The sequence below is a fragment of the Alternaria rosae genome, assembly GCF_020736505.1.
Source record: "Alternaria rosae strain MPI-PUGE-AT-0040 chromosome Unknown BKA58scaffold_7, whole genome shotgun sequence".
Taxonomy (NCBI): Eukaryota; Fungi; Ascomycota; class Dothideomycetes; order Pleosporales; family Pleosporaceae; genus Alternaria; species Alternaria rosae.
The window spans coordinates 373735-393099 of record NW_025763576.1 but is presented as its reverse complement, the minus strand read 5'-3'; the positions used below and the strand labels follow the sequence as shown (position 1 = coordinate 393099).

At 51.3% G+C, this 19365-nt stretch overlaps 10 protein-coding genes and 1 non-coding gene across 11 annotated transcripts; 6 read left to right on the top strand and 5 right to left on the bottom strand.

Moving 5' to 3' along the window:
* Window positions 1-644: 644 nt before the first annotated feature.
* BKA58DRAFT_422182 (uncharacterized protein) lies at window positions 645-1802 on the top strand (the record flags this gene model as incomplete). Its single annotated transcript, XM_046172817.1, has 4 exons — window positions 645-897; window positions 1016-1059; window positions 1248-1492; window positions 1589-1802. Exons 1-4 carry the CDS (start codon window positions 801-803, stop codon window positions 1800-1802), a joined length of 600 nt encoding a protein of 199 aa, XP_046023093.1. The 5' UTR covers window positions 645-800.
* Window positions 1803-2161: 359 nt separating this feature from the next.
* BKA58DRAFT_460155 (uncharacterized protein) lies at window positions 2162-4761 on the bottom strand (the record flags this gene model as incomplete). Its single annotated transcript, XM_046174749.1, has 4 exons — window positions 2162-2926; window positions 2981-3342; window positions 3409-4241; window positions 4288-4761. 4 exons carry the CDS (start codon window positions 4759-4761, stop codon window positions 2394-2396), a joined length of 2202 nt encoding a protein of 733 aa, XP_046023092.1. The 3' UTR covers window positions 2162-2393.
* Window positions 4762-5840: 1079 nt separating this feature from the next.
* BKA58DRAFT_204722 (TOM7 family-domain-containing protein) lies at window positions 5841-6198 on the bottom strand (the record flags this gene model as incomplete). The annotated part of the gene is made up of 2 exons (XM_046165909.1): window positions 5841-6033; window positions 6088-6198. Coding segments are annotated over 2 exons (228 nt in total), but the record flags the coding sequence as incomplete, so codon positions are not given.
* Window positions 6199-6406: 208 nt separating this feature from the next.
* On the top strand, window positions 6407-7461 carry BKA58DRAFT_319733 (uncharacterized protein; the record flags this gene model as incomplete). Its single annotated transcript, XM_046167732.1, has 2 exons — window positions 6407-6432; window positions 6492-7461. 2 exons carry the CDS (start codon window positions 6407-6409, stop codon window positions 7459-7461), a joined length of 996 nt encoding a protein of 331 aa, XP_046023090.1.
* A 495-nt stretch (window positions 7462-7956) lies between these two features.
* Window positions 7957-8378, bottom strand: BKA58DRAFT_319654 (uncharacterized protein; the record flags this gene model as incomplete). The annotated part of the gene is made up of 2 exons (XM_046167728.1): window positions 7957-8276; window positions 8327-8378. The coding sequence occupies 2 exons, from the start codon at window positions 8376-8378 to the stop codon at window positions 7957-7959; spliced, it is 372 nt and encodes a 123-aa protein (XP_046023089.1).
* A 379-nt stretch (window positions 8379-8757) lies between these two features.
* On the top strand, window positions 8758-9656 carry BKA58DRAFT_204643 (ribosomal L28e protein family-domain-containing protein). The gene is made up of 5 exons (XM_046165908.1): window positions 8758-8861; window positions 8916-9004; window positions 9054-9077; window positions 9158-9282; window positions 9365-9656. The coding sequence occupies exons 1-5, from the start codon at window positions 8819-8821 to the stop codon at window positions 9534-9536; spliced, it is 453 nt and encodes a 150-aa protein (XP_046023088.1). The 5' UTR covers window positions 8758-8818; the 3' UTR covers window positions 9537-9656.
* Window positions 9657-10452: 796 nt separating this feature from the next.
* BKA58DRAFT_t66 lies at window positions 10453-10539 on the top strand. Its single transcript has one exon. It is a non-coding gene; the product is annotated as a tRNA-Asp (tRNA).
* A 182-nt stretch (window positions 10540-10721) lies between these two features.
* BKA58DRAFT_387966 (uncharacterized protein) lies at window positions 10722-11830 on the bottom strand. The gene has a single exon (XM_046170611.1). It carries the CDS (start codon window positions 11574-11576, stop codon window positions 10767-10769), a length of 810 nt encoding a protein of 269 aa, XP_046023087.1. The 5' UTR covers window positions 11577-11830; the 3' UTR covers window positions 10722-10766.
* Window positions 11831-12326: 496 nt separating this feature from the next.
* BKA58DRAFT_204633 (acyl transferase/acyl hydrolase/lysophospholipase) lies at window positions 12327-14344 on the top strand. Its single transcript, XM_046165907.1, has 4 exons — window positions 12327-12613; window positions 12668-13543; window positions 13592-13620; window positions 13669-14344. Exons 1-4 carry the CDS (start codon window positions 12468-12470, stop codon window positions 14253-14255), a joined length of 1638 nt encoding a protein of 545 aa, XP_046023086.1. The 5' UTR covers window positions 12327-12467; the 3' UTR covers window positions 14256-14344.
* Window positions 14345-15022: 678 nt separating this feature from the next.
* On the top strand, window positions 15023-16968 carry BKA58DRAFT_412577 (MFS transporter; the record flags this gene model as incomplete). The annotated part of the gene is made up of 5 exons (XM_046172361.1): window positions 15023-15207; window positions 15371-15817; window positions 15870-16091; window positions 16142-16538; window positions 16588-16968. 5 exons carry the CDS (start codon window positions 15023-15025, stop codon window positions 16966-16968), a joined length of 1632 nt encoding a protein of 543 aa, XP_046023085.1.
* Window positions 16969-17677: 709 nt separating this feature from the next.
* Window positions 17678-18981, bottom strand: BKA58DRAFT_341645 (uncharacterized protein; the record flags this gene model as incomplete). The annotated part of the gene is made up of 4 exons (XM_046168355.1): window positions 17678-18325; window positions 18359-18459; window positions 18524-18765; window positions 18847-18981. The coding sequence occupies 4 exons, from the start codon at window positions 18979-18981 to the stop codon at window positions 17874-17876; spliced, it is 930 nt and encodes a 309-aa protein (XP_046023084.1). The 3' UTR covers window positions 17678-17873.
* Between the last annotated feature and the right edge of the window lie 384 nt (window positions 18982-19365).

Below are 19365 nucleotides of genomic sequence, written 5' to 3'. Positions count from 1 at the left end.
GGAATGGATCGGTTAGGCTCTTTGGAGTAAGGCGCGCGACTTGTTGCATGTTTGACGTTGGATACCACGCAGATAGCTGAAGAATTATTGAAGTTAGTTGTAACTATAAGGTTGGCTGCTGATGATGTTTGATGTGTTGAGATGAAGGGTGGGGTTGTTGTATGCTGGGGCGCTACTGCCATTCGCGTTGGGTTAGCAACATCGTCATCGCTAGTCGACTTCCAGGTGATGAACATCACCTAGTCTTCTCACACTCCATTTACCTCATGCTTGCATCTAGAGTCTCGCCGTTTTCTAGTTCTCTCTTTTCTCTTACTGCGTGTTTTCGTGATTTCGCATTGCTGCCTTTAACGTCACAATTAACTTGCCTTCGCTCTTGCTTTCTATTACTCTTTTCATGAAACTTGGTCCATCTCTCATGCAATTAGATTGGCTTCAGGACGACATGCATGAAATCTAGTTTAACGCACACTTCATCAGGCAGTCATCGGCAGCTAGTCACGCCAACGACCAAAACGACCAATGCCCACCAGACCAACGCCGATACTCTCACCATCTCTCTCGCTTACACCGCCTTCACCTCACCTCCGTCCACCCAGCTTGCCACCCAGCCTCTGACTTGAAAATTTCTTCACCACCCTTCAACTACACCTCCCCTCACTATATAACCCGCAGAATTCCCAGTTCTCCTACATACGACTATACGTCATACTACTGTTTTCTCTGTCAATGTCAAAAGCATTGAATAGCTCAGTGGGAGGTTTGGCGCTTACTACTGGGGACTGATCACCCCCTTTGGTATGTGGATTAGTAAAGTGACATGTGGACAGGGGAAGCCCACACCATGGTATACCTTGGATGAACACAGCCTTCGGAGTCACTTGAAAGTCTACTGTTGTATGTATTTTTTTGTTCTTTTGGAAGTTAATTAGGTAGAGATATTATTTCGACGCTGGACTGGAGCGTTAAAAGGCCGTGTTTTGGATTCTTTTTGCTAGGGCTGTGTAGGGTTTAGGCGGAGTTAGAGGAAGAGTGAGGGTGAAGGCGATGATAAAAAAGGTAAGAATGTCTGGCTTCGATTTTTCCATAGAAGAAGCTCATGCCTGATGATAGCAGCATCTTTATCGCTCCATTAAATTAACGCTAGATCTCTTGTTATCTTTCTCGCATATAGTAGTCTTGCCTTACTGTCGCGCACACGTTGTGGTCTGAAATCTACACTTACTTTCATCTCGAATTCCTTACAGGTCACTGCCTGGCCTTCCGCGAGGGGAATTAGCGTTAGCCTGTGCTTTCTAAGTTGGTTACAAGTAGTCGCCCTTTTATTACCAACTACTCTCCATCCTACTCTCGCCTTCTGGCTTACCGGAATCGCAGTCGCACCCAGATTGTCAAGCACCAGCTTGGCAGCCAAACTACTACCACCTGCAGCGGAAAGCCACACCCCGCACTCCAAAGAGACCCGCTGTGTTGTGCAGGAACAAACCCAAAGGTAAAGTCAGCAGAAACCTCACTAAACTTCGCAGCTGACCTGAGGATCAAAAGACTCACGAGCAACCGTGACGAACGCGCAAACTCTGCCCTTCAGGTTCCTCGACTTGCCTGCCGAGTTGCGACTGAGGGTGTGCAAATTCCTGCCAAACCGTACCATCCGTACTAGATATGTGAAGCGCAGCAGCGACGGAACACCTGAGAGCAGCTTCACCCTCATCACGTACACCGCGCCTACCGCTATTCTGGCCACCTACAAGACCGTCAACAACGAAGCAGCAGCCCAAACGCCGACTTTGAGACCTCCCTGACTTCTCGAGAATACGATGTGTCCTTTCTCTTTAGAGAGTATGAATATATGATGGAGTGTGGTACCTTTGAAGAGGGAGTCCGCCGTCTACTTAGCTTTATGCGCAAGTCTGGGTGCGTGCTTCACATCCGTTGTACCAACCCATCGTTAAGTGGCCCATCCCGCGAATTTTACGTCTCCGTTACCCATAGGGCCAGGGATACCGTGACTAGGATCCAAGCCACCGAAGAGTTTCTTAGAACTATAGGCTTATGCATGCCCGCATTCGATACTCGCGTCAGGCTTTGTATCCTTAACTCAGCATCAGAATGAACTATCTTATCGGTCCGTAAAGGCCGAGACGACATTAAGTGGAAGGTTCTTTTCGAGCAAGTCTTGGCTGATTTTAAGCGTAGGCCCGTTCTCACTGGGGGGGCCGGCTCAGTTGGATAGATACCATAGAGAAGCCTATCACAACTTCTGGAGCGAAGGCGAGTGGAAGCTCTACGAAACACCATACCATACCAAGAAAACGCTCTGGCGATCCATAAAATTGTAGTACAACCAATCGATGAGTCTACACCCCAACGATCTAATCGTGACACCGTTCTCCTCAATTAACGCCCAATAAATCCGGCAACTCTATCAACTCCCTCTGCATCTCCCTACACATATCCAAAAACTCCCTCTTCTCCATCTCCGTCGCAAACTCAATCTTCGCTCCACTAATGACCTTCTCCTTCTCCACACTTTTCCCACTCCCCGCCTTCTCCTTCCCTTTCCCTTTGACAGTCGCAGCTTCCGCAAAACTATCCTTCCTCATCGCGCTATCCCCCCGATCAATCGGCACCCTCAGACCCTTTATCTTCACCTCCCGGTCCCCGCCATCTTTCACTTTGATGGGGTTGACGGAGGAGTTGAGGTAGAAGGCTAGATAACCGTTTCTGAAATCGGCGGAGAAATGAATCAGAGCGATGATGGCGCCTGTATCGTTGTCTTCCCAGACGCGGAGGTTTTCCAGGCCGCACATTTGCTCGGCGTAGGAGAAGGATTTGGAGAGGCCTTCGTGGATGCGCATTGTTTTCTCTGTTCGGAATGTCGCGAGGAGGGTACGGCCCATTAGTTCGTTTTGGAAGAGTGCGGCCGCTGAGTATGCTGTTAGTCATCATCTTCTTTTTAGATGCTGTTTCGGCAGCTTACCTTGTGGTGAGTCGAAGACGTAGTTGACCCAGCTTGTCTTCTCTACACGTACTGGCCGATTGCCGTGCTTGACGTCGTGGAATTTAAGCTCGCAGGGTACAGTGATGGAGACTTTAGTTACGTTGAAGTAGCTAGAGTAGGGGATGTACATCTGGTCGTCTTCCATGCGCAGTTCCACGCGGGTGGTGTTGTCGTCGCTAAATGCCCATACGGAAGTTACAACGCGTACTACTTTGGACTCAGGGTCAGTAATGCGTTTCCGTACCACGGCGATCCTACACTCTTCGGAAGCCTGAATCATCTCAACGTCTCTGGGGTCGTCCTGATTGATCCTGTGTGAATACTCGACGAGCGAACCGCGGCTATCTATGGTCAGCGATGCTATACACACATACTGAAAAAAAATGCTAAGAGCGAAGTCGCCTTACACATCACATAGAATAGCAGAGTTGCGAAAAGCTTCCTTCTCAAAAGCAGCTTTTTGACTAGTAGTAGTTGAGCTTCTGTGAAGTTTCATGATCTCTGGCTGCGACGAAGGATAAGGACTGAGTTTGGCATGTGAGATTTGGGTCGGTGTCCTCTCGAGCTCATAGAGTGAGTCCAGCTTCATAGCGGGTGGTGGAAGTAGCGTGTGATGTCGATTGTCAGCTTTCTGACCCGGCTCGCATATTTCCGGTGTCCGTGGAAGAGGCGAGGTTTTCTTAGTCGATGCTGAATGCTGTCTGCTCAGATGTGAGTCGTGCAGCAACGGAGATGGACTTTGCCAACCAATTGAGCTTGTACCAGCATCAGATGATGCATAGCTGCTGCTGGAGTACCGCAACGATGAGCCACCAAAGCTGAATTCCGACACCCGTTTCTGAGTAGGCGATGATGCTCCGGAGGCAGACATAGTTTCCGTTGGAGATGACGGAATAAGAACATCATGGTCGAATCTGACCAGCGGGGACTGTTCGGGTGATTTCGAGTGATGAGGGATTTGCGGTAGAGAGACTTTGATATTTTGCACTCTGTGCGGAGATGTTGGAGAAGAGAGAGCGTGATACGTGTGGCTCAATGGTTCGGGGTTTTCGGTAGTTGGTGAACGCGCGGGGTTCTTTGCTGGTACGGGCGGCACCTGCGAAGTGTGTGGTGCAATCATTAGGTCTTCTACCATGCGATGTACTTCGTCTAACTGCTGATCGATACTCCCAGCCGCATGGTGCATATTATCGATTCGCTCTGCCATTGGTGTGACCACGCTGTCTAGACGAGCCATGGACTTGCTGCACCATGTCAGTAGATGTAGGACACAGGATTGGCAACACTAGCCTTTGTAATGCCTCCTTCAACAAGTCGATAGAGCTCGTATGTATCTGTAACATCTCTCTTAGATCTCCAAGTTTTCCACCCTCAGGGGTCCAGATCATGGTTCTGTACGAAGCTAATACTAGATCGCTCCACGAGCGCTCGATCGCAAAACCGCCGACCGTGCGATGCTTCTTGATGACTTGGTATTGGTCGACCAGCGAGTCAAGATCGTCTACTGTCCGTTGACAAGATCTCAGGATGGTACCGACGCCATCTTTTACTTCCTGATCAGCGTCCCGTAACAGCTGTCCCACAGACTCTGTGTGTAGCGTCTCTGCCAACGATGCCAATGATTTTGCGAGGCTGCCGATTTCCGTCTCAACATATTGAAGCTCCACTGGTGCATTCCTTTGGCAGGCAGAAAAGGTTCGTCCAATCTTCCAAGCCTTCTGCGACAGCACCAAGATGTCCCCAATGCTGGGGACGGTCATGGTGGCGGACGATGACGGGTCATGCACGAAGTGGAGCAATCAGCCAGGTAGTAAGACAGCGCACGGATGGAGATGTTGATAGCAATTCGAAGTGTCCATAAGATCTAGAGAACAGGCACAGAACATCCGGGGGAGCTCTCGATATACTGTGGACACGGGAGGCGTGGGGCCTATGCGATGAGGATTCGCAACACAAACTAGAGCAGGCCCAGCGCCGTGCGGCTGGATATAAGACTCCATAACGAATCTACTGTGGGGACCGGTGGCCGGGTATTCCAGTTCGCAGAGGTTGAGGATGGAGGAGCATGGGTCGTGATGCTCGACCGGGATACCACGTGGGTCAGGTAGCGTCTCGCCATTGGCGTCAACCGCAAAACCGGCATTTGCCCCGCGTAGCTGTCAATACCTGACAACCGGCGCTGGGCTCGATGAGGACCAACATGGGCGCAAGCTTGGACTCTGCGAGTTCCAGCAATTGAGACACGCATGCGCAGGACCAACGTGTTTGGTGCAAAAAGCGGCTACCACTCGGATCAGCCACGCCATGGCGCCAGCCGTCCTGCAGGGCACCGTCAATCTGTATTAAGACTTTGGTATACATGTACAAATCCCGCCTCCTGTGGGATATATATTGCCGACTTCCGTGCGAATTGATAGAGTAGAGGAATTTTCGAACCCATGGTACTTAGATAGCCCATCTTCCCAACCATCACGGCCCAAATCATACCCGAGAAGAACCCATGCGCCTAGAGTGTGTAGTATTGTACAATGAATCGCAAATCGTTGTTGTCATATCGTTGTTTGTTGCTTATGCGAGAGGGGAGAAAAGACTAGCAGCGTCAGCTAAGGTCCCGAATGTACATCGGCCAAAACAGAGCGGTATGTTGAGAAAGAGACCCGAAACAGAAACAAGCGACTGGAAGAGCAGAAGGGACTGCATTTCCAATATATGCCTCATTCTTCCAAGGATGCTGCTAGGGTGGCCCGTTATGACTTATGTATGAAGATGAAAGAACGACATCACAACCTGCTTGTCATGGTCTTCCTCTGGCCCCTCAGAATTCGCCAGACTGGCATACACAAGCTGTAACGTTCTTTCCCGTTGTAAAGAGCCACCTCGTGCTTGTTTAGGAACGACCGGAATAGGTGGTGTACTCACCGGATGAGAGACGGCTTAGGCTCGCTTCGGGAGTATCCGAGGTACAGGATCAGAGGCAGGTAGCCGTAGTGGATAGCGACTCGGGAGACATCGATGATGCGCGCGATGCGCTCCTGTATGGAGTCAACGGAAGCCCGACCTAGGGGCACTCAAACATATTAACGTACCTTGGACTCTTCTGACAATTGGTACATGTTGAATATGTAGTCGGCCTGGGGTTGAGGTGGTCGAGTTGTGTGCAGTATTGGGTGAAGGCGGGCCCAGCGAACGAAGTTGCGATGATGCATAAAGCTCAAAGTTTTGGGATTAGCCGCATGAGTGTTAGCGCAAGCTCGGACTAGAGCTCCAATATCTTCGAGATACCTTCACTTCATTCCGGAACACCAATCCCCATTCACGACGCCTCACGATCCCAACTGAATTGCTCGAACATCTATTGCGACCCAGGATCCAGAGTTTCGAGACTATAGACACCGACCTTTCAACATGTCAGCCCCGAGTGCGCGTCACTGGTAAGTTGCAACATTCCAAGTAGCGAACAAGTAGCGAACATGGACTCACGAATGCGCAGGGAACAAAACAAAGAAGCCACAGTCTACGTCGGAAACCTCCATGAGCGCATCACACCCCGCATTCTTCACGAGCTGATGCTCAACGCCGGCCGAGTACGAAATGTCAACATGCCCGTCGATCGCGTCAACGGCCAACACCAAGGGTTCGGTTTCGTAGAGTTCCACACGGAAGCAGAAGCAGATTACGCGCCCAAGATCATGAACAACGTCGCGCTATACGGAAGCCGGATACGTGTTAACAAGGCGTCCGCAGATAAGCAGAAGAATGTCGAGATCGGTGCAGAGCTGTTCATTGGTAACCTTGATCCTGGTGTAGACGAGAAGACGTTGTACGACACATTCGGCCGCTTTGGACCGCTGGTGAATGCGCCAAAGGTTGCGCGCGATGACATTACGCAAGCATCCAAGGGATACGGTTTCATCTCCTACGGCGACTTCGAATCCTCGGATGCGGCAATCGCGAGCATGCACAACCAGTACATCATGAGCAAGCAGATCACAGTTCAATACGCATACAAGAAAGATGGAAAGGGCGAGCGGCACGGAGACGAAGCGGAGCGTATGCTCGCGAAACAGGCCAAAGCCCACGGAGTTGCGCCTGCTGTGCAACCTCTGCCAGCACATCTTTTCCAACTTCCTCCAGGTGCTGCACCGAGTGGTCCAGCTATGGGCGTAGATGGACGTGGCATGCCTGGCGCACCAAGCGGACCTGGAGCAGGATATGGACCTCCTGGTGGACCTCCTGGTTATGCTCCCAACGGCCCCGGAGGCTACGGCCGACCTCCTTCCGCAGCCCCGGTCGGCCATCCAGGTCTTCCGCCACCCCCATCTGGCTTGCCTGCTCGCCCACCAAGCGGCGCTCCGACGAACTTCTTCCCTCCTCCGCCCGGGTTCAACGGCCCACCGCCAGCGTTTGGCGGTCCGCCAGGTTTCGGAGGGCCTCCCGGCTACGCTCAGGCACCGAGGTAGAGAGAAGAGAGGCGAAGGGATCAATGACAATCACGTTGTATCTGGGCGTCGTAGCTTGAGCAGTCTCCAAGATGCTAGAACCTGTACTTCTGCGAGCCAGGGAACCAGGCCCGTCGGTATAATAGGCATCCGCAGGAACCGCGGAAGTCATGGCCTTTGACCGACATGAAGCAGCATGAGACGATAGGGTCACGATTGGAAGGCATGATGTTCACCAGGCTCTGAGTTGAGTAAGGGAAAACATCAAAAGTGGTTTTGGAAAGGCGCTGAAAGTTCAGCGAAGGAAAATCGCAAGACTCGGAAGAACAGAATACACAGGATATCTGGCGTCGAAATCCGTACTCGCAGAAAGATACCCACCAAGAGCATGTCAGACAGAGATAGGCCACTGAAGGCAACAAAGGAAATGTAGTAATGTGTCCAAACCCCATACAAAAGAAAGAATTACGAAAGAGCCTTATGAATGAAATCCCCCATTGTACCCAGCCTTTGCAATTATGAGAAGCTGACAAACTTGGGGTCGCGGGGTATCCCATCTGCTCCGATGTTGTTCTTCTTGAACCTCTCTTGCATGTATATTCTGCGTGCCTCGTCGAAGTCGCAGCCGCGTCTCTTCATAATACGCATAACCTCCTTCTTCCCCGCGTCGTCTAGGCCTTGGCGCGAGTCGCCGGCTTCCACGTTTCCACTCAGGTCAAACGCTGAGGACGAAAGGCCGGCTTCAATGTCGTCGCGGAACGAGGATGGGAGGCGCGTGTAGATGGGTCCGGGGATAGGCAGAAGGTGTATCCAGCGGTGTCGGGTGAAGTAGGCAGCTGCGCGGTGTTAGTCTGTGGCGCAGGAGGTATTCACTAAGGTAACATACCTGTCGCAATCACCAAGACGAAGAGCGAGACGGAGTAGAGGATGTAGGCCATGATGACGGTTGTTTCCGAGGCTTCACGAGGGGTTTATAGCGTATGCGACAGAGCGGAGGTCTGCGGGAGTGCTGAAGTGGCTGCTAGGCGCGACAAAGGAGTTGGCGATGAATAACAAAGAAATGGATGTATAGTGAGTTCAACGGTAGTGTGTAGATGGATGCCTTTGAAGAAGAGGCATTAGGGGAGGTTGATGTAGGACAACGATGGTTTGTAACCACGGAGTCGCGGACAAGAACGCTCGGCTGCACCGCCTCACGTCGCGTTCATGCATCGTCACTTCCGCTCCGCTCTTGGCGTCGGCACGCACGTTGATCCATCCCCGAAACACGCACTAAGCGCATGCGGTAATGCAGACGAGGGCCCTCGATTCAATATTGGCGAACTTTCCCAACGTCAAGCAATCGACATCGTCCGTATCCACATTCCATACAGACACAATGGCCACCACTATCTCGCACGATCTTGCCTGGGAGGTTACCAGTGAGTGAAAGACTGGGACACGAATTGGGATGGACTAGGGTTGACAAATGGCAGAGGGACGCAGCTCCACGCTCGTCAAGAGGGCGAACGGTGTCCAGTTCTCGCGCGATCCTCTTAACCTGAGGAACGTGTACAGCCGCAAGGTATGTATGGATGTTGGATTACTGGGGACAGTAGACTAATTCTGCTCAGAACGAGGGCTCCATTGCCAACAAGGTACGAATGCCACGAACCACGAATGCGCCGCGCGCACATGCGAACCAAAACAGAATGCGGTATTGACAACGTTGGAATAGGCTATCGGTGTTATCCCCGGCCCCGAGGGCGGTGTCACTCTTCTCATCAAGAAGGCCGACAAGCACCACCAGCCCGCATCTGCCGTCCAGACTACCACCTTCGGCCCCAGCAGGTCCACCCGCAAGTACGTCCTCTCCAAGCCACGGCTTTCCTCGCTCGACTGCGCCGATACCGCATATCAAAGGACTACCCGCTGACCAATGTAGGACATACTCCGCCATCGTCAACTCCACCACCAAGCGCAACTACCGCCCCGACCTCCGCCAGGACGCCGTCGCTAAGGCCTCCGCCATCCGCAAGAGCCAGAAGCCTGTCAAGGAGTCCAAGCCCGCTAAGGCCAGGGGTGCCAAGGCTCAGGCCGCTGCCACCGAGGCATAGATCATGAGATACTGAAGAGCGTGGTGCATGTGAATTGGTTCGGAGTTTTACTTCATTCGGTTCATCATCTTCTGTGGGATTCGGAGCTCATGAAAGGAAATGAGCATGGGTTGCATGAACGAATAAAGCTAGAGTCTTCACGACGAATCGACTCGGCGAGAAATGAATATGCTTCGAAAACCAAATCCTGGTGCCGTCTCAATGCCGGTGTGCACAATATCCTCGTGATGGGTGTGGTGTTAAGGATGTTTTTCAAGTGTCATCCACATATTGCGTGTTCGTGACGGCAGATCGCTTATACGCACAAAGCCTTCTGGATGTACTTTCAACACAACACACAGTCGCAGTTCTATGTCTCTAGAGACTAATTGTGACTTGCTGCATAGACACGTTAACACGACATATCTCCAGTGAGGCAGTATATGGAACGCAGGGTGTGCGATTACAAGGCCTTTCCAGGATAAGCATTGGCGGAAGGACTCCATCAAAGAGGAAGGCGACAGCTGGATGTGACTGAACAGAATCCGCTTTTTATCAGTCGGTATACACAAAACAACCAAGTTCTGATCCGAGCGGGTCTTTACGTACTAGCATATTGCGAGCTGGTACATACCATGGTCTTGGGCCAAAAGTATTGTTTTTAAATATACCAATTCAAACAGAGTGTGAACAGGTTCTAGATGATCGCAGCAGCTTATGTAAGCAGTCTTGATCTATTCGCATGCAATGTGCCGTAGCTAAGATAGACCCTGGCTAGCCGCCCACACCTGGGCATGCAAGCACGCAGAACTTTTGCCTGTTGACGCATTCAGTGGACGCGACAGCTCTAGCTGCGCTGAGAGCGCGCCACAGGTTATAAATTTTAGGATTTCGGAAGTTCCCATCGAATCACCTACTCAGCCATCTTGGTTGCTAATCTTCAGTAGTATAGTGGTCAGTATTTCCGCTTGTCATCTTCACAGACAACTCGCGGGAGACCGGGGTTCAATTCCCCGCTGGAGAGCATCTGTTGCGTTCTTTTTTTTTTGCTAGAGTGAGCTTCTCCATGTTGGGTGGCCGTCAAGGTCAATCCGGGGGGAAACTCGAGACGATATTTTTTGCGCTTAGTAAGCTCTACTCTGCTTCCTGGCCGCTGTCACGTTATTCCTCATCGCAGGTTGATGCGATATACAAAATTATGTAGAGGAAACGTAATAATTCTTACAGTATTTACAAAAGACTACTTGATCTTCATGGATGTCTAGTCGTCGTCGTCGTCGTCGTCGTCGTCGTCCGTCGTCGCTTTCTGCTCCCCCGTGGGGGTGTTGGCGGATCCTTGTCGAGAGCTTCTTGGATCTTTTTGTCAGACCACCCGTCGTCGTTTGGCGTCCAGCTCCTTAAAACCGAGGCTGTACCAGCGTGCCAGATAAGCTGCTTCACGGTGCCTGGCGGTGCGACTAGTAAAATTTGGCATTTTCCCTTTGACACCATGCGAATTCGCGTAGCCACACGTTTTACAAATGTGCTCATACACGGAAGTGCATAACCCGGTCCGCCGTGGTATGAGGGACTGGAATTACAGTCCATGATTATTGTCGTGAGATGTGTAACGGGATATTGCTGAAGCGCTTCCCGCCAACCATCAAGTTCCCTTGCAAGTTTCGGCTCCTCTTCTGTATACTCCAGGAAATTGGTTTGGTTTCGTTTGAACAGTTTCTGATTTTCAGAAAACAGTTTCAACCTGATCTTCTTCGGCAATCTAGCTTGACTGTGTGGGGCTATCGCATCCTTGATCGTGTCTGTTGTTTGCTGGCTCTTGTGGTTTGTGAGCAAGCCCGATAATACAGCATGCGTCTGGAACGTGACGCTTCTCTCGCGAAGTATTGTGGATATGGCTTCCTCACGAATCGCTTTGGAACAACCGAGTAATGGGATTGGCACCGTTTCTGTAACTGCATGGTAAACGATCGTGGTGTCGGTGAGTGCATATGACCAGATGGCCTCGCGCAGTTCCACTGCTAGAATCGAAAGTGTACCGAGTGGATTCTGCCCTGACTCCATGTCTATTGTGGACGAATGGTGTTTGCAGCCAGTGAGGTGGAGGTCGGAAGGGCTAGGTTTCCTCAACGTTGCTCAGGTGGCATCAGGTTCTTTATTCGAATACGCCGTCACCGTGCAGTAGTTCACACCAACTCTTTCCGGAAAGTTCAAGTTTAAGCTCAACGCCGCAAGATATTGTCCAAACCTATTCGTGTCGCAAAAGCGCATGTGTGGTTGAAGGGTGAAAAGCTGTTGAGGGGGAGAGCCGAGCAAACGGAACGCTGCGGGCCGCGGGCGTAGACCAATCCAGCGATGGTCATGCACTAGCCGCTAGCGAATCGCCCGTCTTCATCTAGGCAGTCGCGATATTTAGCGATTGCATACACCCTGGACCCGAGATCTTCCCTTATCAGTATACTTTGAGCCTGGCGATCGATCCGATCGCCTCTGCGATGGAAGTTTTTCGTGACGAACGCACACGCAGGGATGGGCCGGGTATCACAAAGCCCTTGTCTCACAGATCCATCAAATTGCCCAATTGCCGAGCGGCCTCGTCCATACACGTTGCCCGTAGAGGGCCTCGCCTGGCCGGTCAAACGCGGCCGCATTCTCGCTGAAGCGCTACGCATGGCAGCATATTTTGACGAGCTGGCGCAGAGTATACCTTGCAGGCGGGCCGTTTGACGCGTAGCGATTGGCTATACAATAGCCCTTCTCAGAAGCGACTTCATCCTGATTAACGGTCTAGCTCCCAGCGGCAGCTAGTGGCTTACCGCATGTTTCCTAGGACTGCCGTCTGATCCACCGCTGCTCTCACTAGATTGCCAGTACAAGGCTGAGTGCTGCCTCAATTCCAGTTCTCCGTATATCGGTTTGTCCACTGGTACGCGCTATAACTACTTATACAGCAGCATGTCGTGGACTCCGGTAGACTTCTCTTGTGTCCGCTACTCGGCAGTAGAGGGCACACACTACTTCCATGACTCCGCTTTCCCTTCCTCGATACAGTTCTTGTTGTCCGGTCGCTGGGAGCCTTGGGACGTCAGCTACGTGAAGTAGTACGTCGCGCGTCTTCTCCAGATATCTCCCGTAGTTAGACTAACGTATCGAAGCAAGGCTCAAGATCCAGATGTCCGACGCGTTGCGGAAGAAGCGGAGTTGCGACTTGTCCGGGATCCCTACTCTGGGTACATTCCATGGCCGTCTCCACCTCCCTCCGCTACAGGCCCTCCACCATTAGCTCCTATATACGGGCAGACTCCATCACAACCGACTATCACCCATACTACGACAGCGGGTCTCATGACACCTTCACCGTCAACGGTAGTTGAGAATGCTCTTCCGGGCTCGCCACGCGATCATAATACGCCTTCATCGGCGACAACAGCAACCGTATATGCTTCTCCGTACGCATTCCAAGCTGCTGCGCCAACCGGCGCTACCCAAATACCGCCAGAACCGACTCCCACTGCCCAAGCAGCTCCTGAATACAACGCACGCCCATCTTCGCAGTACATCGATCCTGCGTTACGTGATCCGCCACCAAACCCAGCAGCACCTCTACCAGCCATCCTTTCGAGGACCAGAGAGACGAAGATTCTGCTTTCAATTGACGGTGACGGTATCCGGGGATTATCTGCTCTCCTCTTAGTTGAATCCCTGGTCAATGCGATCTGTGTTAAAGTCGGGCAGCGCTTAGACAGCCACCAGATCTTCGACTTGACGGGTGGCAGTTCTCTTGGCGGTATAATAGCCATCATGCTATGTCGACTGCGCATGCAAGCCCACAGAGCAAGAGAAGCATACAAGCAGATCGCAAAACAAGTGTTTGACAACAAAAGGGCCCACTTCAGATATCTCGACCCTCATGCACAGCTACAGAAGCCTGACGACAGCGCGTTAGAGAACGAGATCAAGAGTGTGGTTCAGGAGGAGCTAGGCAGCCCGGACGAAGTACTCCTAGATGGACGGCCCGACTCGGGCGACGTGTGAGTGAAGCGTTTTTTAATCGCGGCATACATGCTGACTTGCTAAAGTTTCGCAATTACGACACAAATGGATATCGGTACGTACTGAAGTGAGAAGCGTGGTCAAATTCACTAATGAATTAAAGGCACGAACAAAGCTGCTTTGATCCGATCATATCAAACACGGCGCATTACTGGGCCGGACTTGGAACCCAACATGCCCATATGGCAAGCGATGAAGGCGACATCAGCAGCCCCACGATATGTTCAATCTGAGCCAGGCCTCCCGCAACGCTTCGTAATTGAGAAGGGCCTCGTAGATCATGGGACTACAAAAAACAACCCAGTTCGCGACATTCTGTATGAATGTAGGAAGCTGTTTCGATATGCGAATGACATGATGATTATTGTCTCAGTCGGTACCGGAGTCGGCCTGAATCGCAAGAACGAGATTCCCGAGATGGCGAATAGTGTTGAGGATAGGAAGGCTGAAGCAGGATCGTGGGGTGATAAATTCGAGGCCGAACATGCTGCGTTGATGGAGCGCAACTGGATGAAGTACTTTCGGTTTGATGTGACGGGGTTGGAAGATGTGCCACTGGAGGAGTGGAGTCACGAGGATCTGATCAAGGAGAAGACTTCAGCATACCTCGCTCGGCCAGAGGTTGGACAAAGGTTCTATGCATGTGTTGATGCGATAACGGCGCTGCTGTTGAGCCCGCAGGGGAGGTAGTAAGACATGGTAATGATAAAGACGGCCCAGCTTGTGGACAACACTCGGTTGCAAAAGCGCTTCTAATAGTAATTCGATCCCCATCAGGTACATTTCGGGTTCTACCCAATCTACGCCGCGGGTTACCACTCTCTGGTCCGCGTTGCCAGGTCGCGTGCGCCTCCGGTTAGCGCGCCTGCCGTCTACCCGTCCAACCGTCCAACACGTGTCGACGTCCTTTTAAACCCATCCTCTGAACGACTGCATGGTGTGCATGACATCACAGAAACCGGAGTCAAACTCCGCGCCAGGTACTCTGCATATATCGACTACATAGGTAGGATCCGACTTCCTGGTCGACGCCGCGTAACCGCAGCGTATAGAACGCCTATGACGCCATGCCTCATTCCTTCTCTTGGCCCAACACCCGTATCGACCAAACATAGGAAACATCACGCACATCGCATTCCCCATCATCGGTCGATGCACCCTTATTTACCCCGCGATCAGTTGATTGTTCTTGGCTGCCACGGCTGTGTATGCCTTGGCTCAAAACGACAAGCCTAACATTGGCGGAGTAAGCTTACCGAAGATGTAGCCAGCCGCCTCTTGACATCAGAGGCAGGGAGTAACGGGCAGCCTGATATCGCGTGGAGGGTGAGCGAAAAGCGAAGGGGCGTAGGCTTTGCAGGCGAGATGGTGTGAAGTATATCTCGTACATCTCTTCGTTTTCCGCCCTTCACACCTATTCCTCTCATTCCCAATCCTACGTGCGTGCGGACTTCGATATGGCCACCGTAGAAGATGGAAAGCCAACAGCTGTGCCTGACACAGAGCGCGACCCCAACTATGGCGAAGGCACAGAACTTGAGCAAGAAAAGACGGACCGAATCATCACAGGCGACAAGGTCGAGCTACAAGACAGTGATGCTTGGGACAAGCTTGGTTACTCATTCCCAACTTGGCGCAAATGGTGAGTTGAGCTTGTGTCTCTTGTCTGGATGCCGCTTTGCCGTGCGACCCGAGCATTGTGGCGGCGCATCTCGAAAGCCTACCATGGTTTTACAATCTCCTCTCGATCGCTCTCTCCAGATTGCGACGTTCAGAGTATAGCGCTGACAATGATCCCACGATAGGCAGATCCTCATCGTCGTCTTCTTCATTCAGATCAGCATCAACACGAATGCGTCCATGTACTCGCATGCCGTCAGCGCCGTATCCGAACACCATGGTGTTAGCGAACAAGCAGCTCGCGTTCCCCAGGCAGCTTTCTTGATCGCCTACGGTATCGGCTGCGAACTTTGGGCTCCCTGGTCAGAAGAGTACGGACGATGGCCCATCCAGCAACTCAGTCTGTTTCTTGTCAACCTCTGGCAAATTCCGGCGGCTTTGTCGAAGAACTATGCGACATACGTGGTGGTCCGAACGCTCGGAGGGCTATCAACAGCTGGCGGCTCGGTCACACTTGGTGTACTCGCAGACATGTGGGAGCCGGATGAACAAGAGTTTGCTGTCGCATTCTTAGTCCTGTCGTCTGTGGGCGGGTCTGTTGTTGGTGCGATCATCGGAGCGTTCGTAGAAAGGTGAGTACACCAATGGTGGTTCGTACTGATAAGCATTGACTTAGCTTTATAGGTACAAGTCGGTCGAGTGGATATTCTGGGTCCAGCTCATCATCGGAGGCTTCGTCCAGCTAGTTCACTTTATCTGCAACCCCGAAACTCGCTCGACGATTTTATTGGATCGTGAGGCGAAGAGACGTCGTAAGACAGGTGAAGATCCGAACGTCTATGGCCCAAATGAGATCCGGGGTGGCCATAAGATGAGCCTGAAGGAAGTCGGCACTATCTTTTGGAGGTATGCAACGACTTGAGCACGTGTCTATTTCGATGCTAACCATAATATAGACCATTCTACATGTTCTTTACCGAACCAATTGTTCTCTGGCTATCACTCCTCAGTGGCTTCAGCGACGCGTTGATCTTCACATTTTTAGAGTCTTTTGGTCCCGTCTACGAACAGTGGGGCTTTGGCGTCGTTGGGGCTGGCCTGGCCTTCCTACCCATCTTGATCAGTTACTTCCTGGCTTACGCTTCATACCTACCGTCAATCATCAGTTTCCGGAAGAAACGACGGCAGAATCCAGGATCAGTCGAACCAGAGGCTCGACTTTGGTGGTTGCTATTCCTTGCTCCGCTGGAGACTATAGGCTTGTTTGGATTTGCCTGGACGTCACTTGGCCCAGACTATGGTATTCCTTGGATTGCGCCGATGATCTTCTCGGCAATGGTCGGAATGGCAAATGTAAGTCTTCGAGCTTGTCACGCAACGTTCATCGGCTAATGCTACCCAGTATGCAATCTACCAGTCCTCAATCGACTACCAAACCGCCGCATACGGCCCATACGCTTCTTCCGCAACCGGTGGCAACGATCTCGCTCGTGACGCTCTAGCCGGCATCGCTTCTCTATACTCAACACCGCTCTACTCGAACATTCCTGGTCGGCCTCTGCAATACGCTTCCACTATCCTAGCCTGCCTTGCTTTCCTGGTCACTCTGCCTATCTACATCGTATACTGGAAAGGTCCACAGATTAGAGCCAATTCAAAGTTTGCGCAGAGCCTCGATCAGAGTCGGCAACAGAGAGATGAGAAGAGGCGGAAGAGTGTCCATCCAGGTGTAGAGGGACCGCTGGGGGAGAAGGAGCAGAAGGTTCATCGAGAGAATGCGTAGGTGTAGAAAATGGAGAAGAGCGGATGATATTGAGACAAGTGATCTGGTTGATGCTCTTGCTCCGTGCGATACAGAATCAATGTGCGGTAATAATGAATTAGGTCGATATACCAAATCTTTTGTGGAAAGACAAGCTCGTGCCGCCTCCATAGCTCATGCCCAGTTCGAAACGAAAGGGGTAGCCTCCACAATATCTCTCAGATCGAATTCTGTATTGTTCAACGGCCTCCGATGTGTTTGATACCAATCCAAACTGATCCAAGGTGGGACCCTGGCCCAAACTACCCTTTTGCCCGAAGTAAAGCTGTAGATAAGATTTGGTCTTGCATTCGCAATTGTTTTTAAAGCGAGTTCTAGACCTATATTCTATAGCGGCTACCTGTAAATGGGTCTTTGCAGTACCTCAGATTGCGGTATTGCTTTTTCTAACTGCTGAAACTCACCCCAGCTGGACCAACCCTTCGATATCTTGACACCAGTTGCGATTGGTTGCTCTGGTGCATATGGACAGGTCTAAGCTATGTGACAGGCACATGCTGGACGCCCGTTCGTGATGCTGGTAAGCCACCAATATTCCCTAAGGTCTTATTGCTGGCTAGCGCGACGCTGTAATCTTCAAAGTTCGTGATATTCTGATACGCATTGACCAGAGTGCGAGAAGACAGATGGGGATTGCGAACGCCGGGTAGGTCGGCGAAAGCAGACGTGATATCCGATAGTGATTTGAAAAGGGATGAGTACGCTTTCCAGACAGAAAGCTTTTGGAGTGACACGTTCTTGGAAAGTACTGTAGACTTGAGAATATACGGTATGCCAGATGACTAGCTGACTTGAAGAGGCTGTCCACCCAAAGAAAATTAAATGGACGAAGGAAGTAACCGTGGCCTGGCCCGCCTGAACGTAGCTCAGCTGATGGTTGGGAGACTAGTAGACACCTTTCTACCATTCGTGTACGTGGTGTGACTAGTCTCCATGTACCATGAATCGTGCTTCTTATAACTCGAAAGGCGAACCAGCTCAATTGGTAGTGTTGGTCGAGTCCTTCCAAAATCTCGCATGCTACGCATATAATTCTTCTTCGAAGATTGGTCGCTAAGGTGTAGTTTCTTCAAGTTCGGGGCCAAATCTGAGTGAGCGGCCATTTGTTGGAAAGCGATCTCGGTAACGCCAGAACCGGAGAATTCTAGATTGGTGATATCTGGACAGAAGGTAAGAAGATGGATCAGGCCTTGATCAGCCATGTTGGAACCTTCAGACTCGGGTAAAAAGATTTTCTTCAAGTTTCTGCAGCCTCTAGCGAGGCGTTTGATACCCTCGTCCGTCAGGAGGCAGGCTGTTGTCAAATTTAGAAATGAGTCTAGAATAGTCTAGTAGAGTCACCGAAGCGTACCGTTATGAGCGTCGTAGTCATTATCCAAGTATTCAAAATGAATTTCTGTCAGTGAGTCGCAGACTTTGGGACCCAGGAAGAGGATGTCTTCAATGTGATTACTGAGGCAATCAGATCAGTATTCCATTGTATGCCCTCTAAAAATGAAGTAGGAGTATGACTTACTCTGCCAGTTTGAAGGCTCTTTCAAGGATGATCTTTCGTGTCGATGTTCCAATGATTTTGTGGTACTTGCCATCCCAGTCGTATCTGGAGTCTTTGAAGGAGGCACGTTTTGCTCCTTTGACGACAGGCTTAGGAAGACGAGGTTTTGGCTTCGGCGCCTCTTGTACTTCTTGGTCTTCTTGAACTTCTTGGTCTTCAGCGGGTCGTGATACGACTAGAGGCCCGGGAAGACGAGGTTCTGGCTTCGACGCTTCTTGCGTTTCCTGCGCTTTCTGCTCTTCTTGCAATATTTGCGTTACTTGGACTACAGCGAGTTGTGATACAACTGAAGGCTTTACCCGGGCCGCTGCGGCTACGACCTCCTCTTTCGGGGCAGGTATGAAGCCGAAGGCTGCGAGACGGCGGGAAGGAGCAGCTTTCGCAACACTATTCTTCTTCTCTGTACGATCCGGCGGCATGATGAATCTATGTGTAATGACGATCGGTGGGAGAGAGGGTTTGGTAGGAGATGAGATCCTGTGCAGACAAGATACACGGGCTGGCATAACATGGGCATCTTAGCCATGGATACACTACCATTTACGACGCCGAGATCATGCCGCCAGCAAAAGCAATGTCGTCACATAACTAACCGACCCCGAGTTGGGCCTAAGACAGTTGCAACCGCATCATCACGAGATGAAAGCGCGAACACTCGAAGGAGAGACGCGGCTTCATGCTGAGGATGCTAGGGCTTGTTGCAGCGGAGATGCTGGCATCCTCGTGCGCAATCTTCAACACCTGGGTGTTAAAGACTATCATTCTCAATTCCCGTTTCAGCCGAAGGTCGATGTCGAGATCTG